This window comes from Melospiza melodia, chromosome 28 (genome assembly GCF_035770615.1).
Source record: "Melospiza melodia melodia isolate bMelMel2 chromosome 28, bMelMel2.pri, whole genome shotgun sequence".
Taxonomy (NCBI): domain Eukaryota; kingdom Metazoa; phylum Chordata; class Aves; order Passeriformes; family Passerellidae; genus Melospiza; species Melospiza melodia.
This window is the reverse complement of record NC_086221.1, coordinates 8766503-8775541: the sequence shown is the minus strand read 5'-3', so window position 1 is coordinate 8775541 and position 9039 is coordinate 8766503. Positions and strand designations below refer to the sequence as shown.

The following is a 9039-nucleotide window of genomic DNA, read 5'->3' as shown; positions in this document are numbered from 1 at the left end:
AGTTTCCTTACAAGGACAACCTAAGTAACACACGGCTTTAGCGCAGAATAAACCTCATGGATAATCCAAAATGCATCTGTCTTTAATTGGCCAGAAAGACCAAATTATTCAATGCCACTTGTTTAACCTAAACCTGTTGCTAATGCACCTGTACTGTAACCCAGCATATGTCATTCTAGTCTAGACAGCTCAAGGTGTGTGCATGAAAATCAGATTAATACCAGCTAAAGAATGCAAATTTCCTTCAAGAGTTTGCTTTTTAAGTAAAGAGGTTGCAGACATGTTGCATCTTACATGTATTGTAAAGAAAACCCAGGAAATTAAAAACCACATTTAATTTGTGTTGCTACATCCCTTGGACTTTGTAATATTTAATCTGTTGGACTAAGGCAGAGTCAGCACTCGTGGAGAGCTGGTGAACATCAGCAGCTTTGAACCACAAACTTAATTCTGCTTTTAAAGCTGGGTGAATAAAACACCTTTCTCACATCACTCACCCATCCAGCCCATCTCAATATTTTGGTTTAGAACATTTGTTTTTCTCCAGCACTTGGAGCCAACTGCAGCAGATCCATGGGTTTAGAGCCCAAGTTTTTAGGCTTTGTATTTGCCAAAAACGCTGTCCATGGTGATTTCCTCTTTCTAAGGCTGTCAGAGCAAAGGGAGGGCAGTGAACATCAGGAGCTGAGCACCAGCACCTGGGCCCTGCTCCTGAGCTCTGAGCCATCACTAAGTGACCTCGAAGAAGTCATTTCACCTCTCTGGCAATCCTGTAGAGCAATGAGCCCTCCTCTTGCACCGAGTGCAGCCCAGCTCCTGACACCCCAAATGCCACAGGGAATTCTGGACAGAGCCAGAGCTGCTGCTCCTGTGCAGGGGCAGAACCTGTGCCACAAACGCTTCAGGTGGAACAGAGAGCAGGTGACAGAGAGCTTGTGACAGTCCCCCCGCCCGTTCCCAGTCAGGTCTGTCCCTCTGTGTGTGTCCGTGTGTCCCTCCCCTCCCTGGGTTTAACCAGTGCTGCTCCAGGGCCTCAGCTGGGGGAAGGTGCCCCCAGTGCTCTCCCCACTCCAGCCACCACTGGGAGCTCCAGGGGCTCCTCGGACCAAGCGAGTCTCTACAAGCGGCGTGATGGTCTATTTTTGATAAACCAGTACGGCATTCCAATGCAATGGTGTTTTCTTTAGGAGTTCTATGTTGTAAGAAGCTCTCAACCCGATTCTTTTCTATTTTCGTACTTTCAATGGGCTTTGCTTTACAAATGTCAGAGGACAGATACGAAATGTACTGGACACAACTGCAGGTAGCTTCATTTGAGAACAACTTTCTAGAAGAACCGAGTTTCCTGTTGTCTTCTTTTGGAATTGTAGTGCATATGTTGAAACTTGTATATCATTTACAGTATTGAGTCTTGTGCCACTGCTGTACCTGATGTATCCAATCCGGATTAAACAGAGTATGTGCCACAAATACCAACAGCATGCTGTCGTTTCTTCCCAAAACCTTCTGGGAGGCTCTTCTGGAGAACTCTGGGTGTTGACCTGGGCCACTGGAGTTGCATTTAAATACTAATTAACTCTTCCCAAAGCAATCATTAAGGAAATCAGTGAGATGTCAGAGGACAGCAATAATGCAGATACTGAGGTGCATTTCTTACAGGGTCCCCTCTGTGAATGCTACAAGTTGCAAAAATTCATCCTGGAAACACAATCGTGCTGTCTTGGCCTTTTCCAACTACTCAAAGGGGAACCCCCTCCCTGGAGTCATTTGTGACACAAAGGGAGTAAGGCAGGAACAAAGCACAGAAAGAAAAACTTTCAAAATTGGTGCACTGGCAACCCAGGGTCAGCACCCCGAGCCAGCCAGGACTGCCCCAGGACAGCTCTGTACAAGCCAAACAGGAAATATCAATTAGTTTTAGCACTAATGGGTAATTCCATTTCTAATTAAAGCATTCCTGTAAGTGTGGGAAGCCTGATACTGTTGCACCCAGAGGGACAGACCAATTATGATTGCTGCACATTTTCTACATAATTAAATCCTCCACCACACAGCCTGCTGCACACCTTGCTATAGAAATGTTATTTATACAGTGTTAATTAACTGGATTTAATTTAGCAGTGCAGGCATTGAGATGCTCCCTTCACTCTGCCACTTCGCTGGGATGTTATCAGCGCCTGGTGTTTACCAAGAGAATCAGGGAAAACAGGATGAGCACCAACTTGGAACAGACCATGGAGAGGGAATCCAGCTTCACCCAACAGGGAGGCAGGAGGGAGGGCAGCCCTGGCACAGGTGCCCAGAGCAGCTGTGGGTGCCCTGGCGCCCTGGCAGTGCCCAAGGCCAGGCTGGACACTGGGGCTGGGAGCTCCTGGCACAGGGGAAGGGGTCCCTGCCATGGCAGGAATGGAACAAGGTGAACTTTAAAGTCCCTTCCCACCCAAACCACTCTGGGATGCCATGAAACACAACTGGGATTGTTCTGGATTTCCTGACATTTCTTATGTGGGAATGGCTGCCTTTTATCATCCTGTTTTTGCTTTGGATTGTAAAGATTCCAAGTGAGCATCCAGCTGCCTTTCTTTACCTTTTATTAACAAATTGTAACACCGTCACTGGACCTGTGTAAAACATCTACCAGACACAGCTGCTTATAAAAAGACACCATTTTCTGCAAGTCAAACAACATCTGTCTCTTGTGAGTGCCCCTTAGGCAGGGCTGTCACAGCCCTGTCCAGGCTGGTCCCAGCCAGCAGCACCAGCACATCAGTCCCCATCTCTGAGCAGCTCCTGGAGATACACTGAGTTGGTGTGGTAGGCACTGATGCAGCTCAGGTGCCAGTAGCTCCTGCTGTAGTGGGACAGTGCTGAGTAGTAGCTCTGCCAGGCCTCGTAGTAGCACCTCCAGTGGTGCTCAGAGCTGCAGCCCTGGTGGGCAGCATCCTCCCAGGAGCTGCAGCTCTGCTCCTCCTCAGCTCTGCTCCTGGCAGGACTGCAGAACTGATACTTGTGGCTTTTCTTGGCTTTAGCATTCTGTTTTGGGACTTTCTTTTTCACTTCCTTTTGCCTTGGGCTGTGGGATGGCTCCTGAGGCTGCTTTGGCGTGGGACAGGAACGTGGGGGGCCCCGGCGTGCTGGGGGCACAGGGCTTGGCTCCTGTGTGTCTGAAAAGGCCTCAGAGCAGGAGTTGTTGGCCCTGCTGTTCAAGGAACCCCTGGGGCTCCCTGAGCCATTGCTGTCAGCAGACTCAGCCTCATCTGCTGCTGCCTCTGGGTGATGTTCCATCTCTTCCCACTCCACATCCCCATTCCTGGGCAGCCCATGCTGCTCTCCTGGGCCTGAGTAACTTCTTAAAATCTCCACCTCTCTCTCTGACCCTTCTTTAATGAAATAATCATAATCTTCAACAAAATCTGAGAAGCTCCAGGGACTGGTGAGTTGGGTTTTGAAAGAAGACAAGCATGGAATTTTGGGAAGATTTTGTTTTAAGGCCTCCTCATCTGGAGCCTGAGTGCTGTGCTCTCCATCCATCCTGGAGATGGGTTTGACTTGGTTCTTCTGTTCTGTGTGACAGCTGGAAGTTTGGGGGCTTCTATTTTTCTCTACTTTTGCAGGATTTGTGCACTTTTTTATCTGTTTTTGCTTCGGAGTCTTTTTTGGCCTTTCTGCAGAGGAATTATCCCTTGGAAGATTAGAGGGAGGCTGAGGAATGTCTGGGAAGCCATTCTGGACAGGCTGCAGCTCTGGCTGCTCTGGTTTAGGACACACAGTGTCACAGTTCAGCACAGGAGCCGTGGGTATTGCAGGTTTAACTTCCACCTGCCCATCCTCAAACTGCTCCATCATTCCAGGGGGGATTGGCTCTGCACAGAAGAGAAACAAGCACCACTCAGGCAAGGGCATCCTTCCCTCCAGAGCTCACACCAGTACCCAAGAGAAGCTTCTCAAAACTGCATGTCAGACATCAAGTGAGGGCCCAAACCAACCCCTTCAATTCTCAGGAGAGTTTAAAGAGCCACAATATTTCCTTCACGGGAGGCACCAAAGGCTGCTCAAGACAAACAACACTGCATTCCCTGTGGGGAGCTGAGTGTGAGGAAAATGGGCTAAAAGCAAAGCAGCCCCAGCAGAGAAGCCACACACCAGCCTCCCTGGGCTTGTCTGAAGCTCTAACAGGAAACCACCAAGCCCAGCTGTACGCCCAGCACAGAGCCCACCTGGCAGAGGAAGAAGCTGCAGGTTGCACTTCTGAGCAATTTTCATCATGGTGTTCTCCTCCTCCCCACGGCAGCAGTAGGTCACAGCCAGCCCCAAGGTGCCTGTGGGACAGAGCAGAGTTAATTGCAGGCTCAGTAGGGCTCAGGCCAGCAGGGTCAAGCCCAGCCAGGCCCAGCCCAGCCCAGCCCAACCTAGCAGGGCTGTCCCACCGAAGCGCCCGGCGCAGCCGATGCGGCGCATGTAGGTCTCCCAGTCCAGCAGAGCCCAGCCCAGCACAGGGCTCAGCCCAGCAGAGCTCAGGGCTCAGGCCCAGCCCAGCAGAGCTCAGGGCTCAGGCCCAGCCCAGCCCAGCCCAGCAGAGCTCAGGGCTCAGGCCCAGCCCAGCCCAGCCCAGCAGAGCTGTCCCACCGAAGCGCCCGGCGCGGCCGATGCGGTGCATGTAGGTCTCCCAGTCCAGGGGCACGTCCAGGTTGATGACCAGGTTCACCTTCTCAGCATCAATTCCACGAGATGTCTGCAGCAGGGGAGGAGGAGAAAAGGGCAGTGAGAGCCGAGTAATAAACCCAGAACCCAGGGAGGCTGGAAGGGACCACAGTGGGGTCACCCAACACATCTGGCACTCACAGCATGCTGCCCCTACAGCAGCTTTTAGCTGCAGAGCAACTGATAAATTGACACCTATTTTTGAGCCAGATCACAGAATGGGTTGGGTTGGACGTGCCCTAAAAGTATCCCCTCACTCCACAGGCAGGCAGATGAGGAATGGGGTGATGTCTGAGCCCCACTGTGACAATAAGTCACAGTCCACGGTGCTTGATCAGCACATTTATGTTCTCTCCAATTCCAAGCCAAATCAAATCCTCTGAAGTAACTTTATGTGCAATACTCCTGCATGCTGTAAAATTTGCAGAGCAGTTAATAAATTTGAAATGGAATCTGTAAGAAGCTTGTTTGAAAGCAGTAAAAGCTCACCAGGTCTGTGGAAATCAGAACTCTGCAGTGGAATTGCTTTAATTTAGCCATGGCATCAAGTCGCTGATTTTGATTCATGTTGCCTAGGAAGATAAAAATTAGAAGCAGGTTACATTCTTCATCTTTATGCCCCTCACATTCCAGAAAACACTGCTTTGTATCATCAGGAATAAGTCAGAAACTTCCTCAAACATCAGCTCCAAATGAGTAAAGAATGAACAAACAAAACTGGAAAACTCAGGTCACTCATTACAAAAAAATAGTCTTTTCCTTGTAGATTGAGTCTCAAAAGACCTATGAAGATTCAAATGCTATTCTCAGCTATTTAACCAGAGGTCCTGCAAGGCAAGATTTAGGAAGTTTTCCTATTTTAGGTCACATTTATGCACAATTTCAGTGGAATCAGAACACTGTAAATGGATTTACCTGAAATGCACTCAGCAGGGAAGCCTCTGGATGTCAGGATTTCAGCCAGATGTTGAGCCCTGAGGGAACACACACACACACACACTGAAAACTGGAAATAAAACCCCAGCCTAAAACACCTGCTAGTCCTTAGGTTATTCTCTACAGGCAGGGACTGCATTCTGATATTTTCAGTATCTCACACTGCATTCCTCAGGATGTATTTCAGAGCTAAGGTTTGCAGACTGCTCTGAGACCTCACAGGTACCATAAATTTGTCATCCATGGCTGGACATCACAAGCAGTGCTCTCAAACAAGCCTTGTCCAGGTGTTATTGCAAACAAATTACCTGCTGTGCAAATTTGAGAAGACCAAGGCTTGGTTGAAAGGAATCTTGCTGAACAACTCCTGCAGGTGCTGGGTTTTTTCCTCAAAGGTTTTATGTGGGAGGGGATGGGAATTCACGATTTTGTAGTACTGCTTCAGCCCTGAGCAGGAAACCAAAACAACAGATTAGGGTTGCCATAAAAACATGCACACAGTTCTGTAAGCATGTGATACTGCAGCTGAAGGGAAACTGCAAACAGACACACAGGAGAGCCTCCAGGAGAAGTTTTTCTTAAAAAGCTATATTTTTTTGAATGGATAGGAAAAAGCAGAGTGTTCCATTTGTCACTGGTATTTTAACAATACAGAATCACAGACTGGTTTGGGTTGGAAAGGCCTTTAAAGACCTTCTCATTCCACTTCAAGATTCACTACATCAACACTGGGAAGCAGTATTCATAAACTGAGTAACTTAGATAGGGAAATTCCTAGAAAAATTCATAGAAACTATGAATTATTATCATTCATAAATTCATAGAAATTATGAAAAATCATGCATTCTAAAGGCACATGTTTTGGCTTTAGTGTCCCCTCCTCATCCATTGCTGACCATGCCACTGTCACTGCTTTATGTGCTTACCAAGAAGGGCAGGGTCCGTGGGGTTCAGCCTGACAAACGTGGGCTCCCTCATGTACCTGGTGAGAGCAGCAGCCAGGGACTCGGGGTAGGTGGCTGACACTGCCAGCATCTGCTTATTGACAGGCAGGGAGGAGTAGATCCAGCTGGGGACACAAGCAGGGCAGTCACTCACACGAGGGCAGCCGATATGAGCACACGGGCACCAGGGGAGGGCTCTGCCTTACTTGACCTGCTCCTGGAAGCTGCCCTCCTCCAGCAGCTTGTCTGCCTCGTCCAGCACCAGGAGCCTCACGCTGGCCGTGTTCAGGTAGTCCAGCTCGATCAGCTGCTTGATCCGCCCTGCAGGGAGGGACAGCACAAACAGCTCCAAAAACGTCACTCCAAACGCTCTAACAATGAACTTTTAAAGTATTCCTTAACCTCTGAGGCTGAGCCCTATTAATGACAACAAGCACAGCCAACCCAGCGTCCCCAGGCCCGGTTATTGAACCGTGCAGGGCCACAGGGACCCAAAGCACAACAAAGCTGCCCCTACCTGGGGAGCCCACAGCGATGTGGCACTTCTTCAGCCTGCTCCTGTCCTGGCTCAGAGGCGTGCCCCCGATGAACACATGGCACTCCAGGCCTTCCATTTTTATGCCGATGGCCGTGATCACGGCGTGGATCTGCACGGCGATCTCCCTCGTGGGAGCCAGGATCAGGATCTGCGCGGGGCAAGGGTTAAACGAGAGGCTCGGAGCCGCAGGATGGCGCTGAGAGCGCGGGGATTTAAACCAACCGCGATGATTTAAACCAACCGCGGTGATTTAAACCAACAAACGGCGGTATCTCACGGCGCTCGGTGCCTATCCCCAGTGAGCGGCTCCCCCTCCGGCCCGGCTCACCTGCGTGGCAGGGCTCTCCAGCAGCACGGCATCCAGGGCGATGGTGGCGAACACGCAGGTCTTGCCGGTGCCGGACTTGGCCTGCACGATCAGATCTGCAAAGAGCGGCCGCGACGGTCAGGGCAGCCCCGGGACAGCCCCGGGAGCAGCCCCCGGCCCGCCCGCTCACCCAGCCCGCAGCGCCCCAGCGGGATGGCCTTCAGCTGCACGGGGGACGGCCGATGGAAGCCGGCCGCCTCCAGCCCCGCCAGCACGGGCGGTGACAGCAGCAGAGAGCCGAAGTCGGAGGGGCCGCCGGGCAGCAGCACGTCCCGGGTGCGGAACCGGCCCGCCGCCTCCATGGGCGCCGCCATCTTGGCGGGGCGGGCGGGGGAGTCTCGCGAGAGCTGCCGTGATCCCGTGCGGGGCGAGCGCCGCCAGGGGGCGCCGTGCAGGGCACATGGCGGCGGCTCCGCCTCGGGGCGGGCGCGGAGCGGCCCCGGTTCGGACGGGCTGGGCATGGCGGGCTCGGTACAACGGGGGAACAGCCCCAAATCACCGCTGAGTGCAGCTCCCGGCCCTGCACAGACACCCCCAACCCCACCCTGTGCCCGGCAGCGCTGTCCGAGCGCGCCCTGAGCGCCGGCAGCCCCGGGGCCGTGCCCATCCCCGAGCAGAGCACACAGCGCACAGAACACGCGATTTAGGAGCCTACAAAAAATTCCTACAAAAAATTAACAGCACAGTATTCACTCAGCAAAGGGCAAATGTGCTAATCTGTGTGTGCGTTACTTACTACCCTCTGTAGGCCACTTATTTGAAATGTGGGTGGGTTTATGAATATCAGCTTTTATGGTAGCGCCTCGGAGGCTCAGGACGTGCAGCTTGCATTCATTGCAAGGGGATTTGGAAAAGCTCCACAGTGGCTTCTACTGTACAAGCACATACACTGTGCCATTATTCTTACGGTGCTGGGCAGCCAAAATGAATTTTAATGGCTTTGGTGTATCACAGGCTTGGTCACGCCTTTGAAATTCCTCATGTCTATATTCCTGATGGGGGAGAAAAGTCTGTGAGATTCTATTCAGTGCTGTTTTATTGTGATGATATTTTCCTGTGAATATCTGAGCAGCAAACACCTAACCCTGCAGGACAAAGAGCAGCTCCAGTTTGGAGAGCACAGCAGCTGGCTGGGGCTGTGCCCCAGAGCACAGGTAACGGGATCTACGGGCAGGCCACTATTCCAATCACTTTTTAATTTTTAAGTGGATATTCTCATTGGTCCTCAAGGGGAAAGAGTCTCCAGCATGAGATAATTGTCCCTGGATAAATCTGGGAAAGGAGACAGGCAAAGACACCTGGACATAACAAACATTTGATTAAATAAAGCCTTTCATAACCCTTTTAAATTGATGTGATTTGAACAGACAAGAAAGAGCAGCGAGGAGGGACTGTTCCCAGGGGGGAAGGGCAGCGAGGAGGTGACAAAACAGCCCCCAAGAGCCATTGCAGGAGCTGCTGCCCTCTGTGTTTCTCTCACTTGTTCCTTTCCTCCCCAGGTTTCATGCAGGCTGCAACACAGCCAAGGTGATGCGTGGACAGACATTATTCCG

General features: G+C 51.3%; 1 protein-coding gene across 1 annotated transcript; it reads right to left on the bottom strand.

Annotated features, from left to right (window-relative positions):
* Positions 1–2574: 2574 nt before the first annotated feature.
* Positions 2575–7801, bottom strand: DDX20 (DEAD-box helicase 20). The gene is made up of 11 exons (XM_063177973.1): positions 7617–7801; positions 7448–7542; positions 7099–7267; positions 6788–6902; positions 6564–6706; positions 5946–6084; positions 5617–5675; positions 5191–5273; positions 4627–4732; positions 4218–4319; positions 2575–3863 (listed from the first exon to the last, which is right to left on the bottom strand). Exons 1-11 carry the CDS (start codon positions 7798–7800, stop codon positions 2767–2769), a joined length of 2292 nt encoding a protein of 763 aa, XP_063034043.1. The 5' UTR covers position 7801; the 3' UTR covers positions 2575–2766.
* Between the last annotated feature and the right edge of the window lie 1238 nt (positions 7802–9039).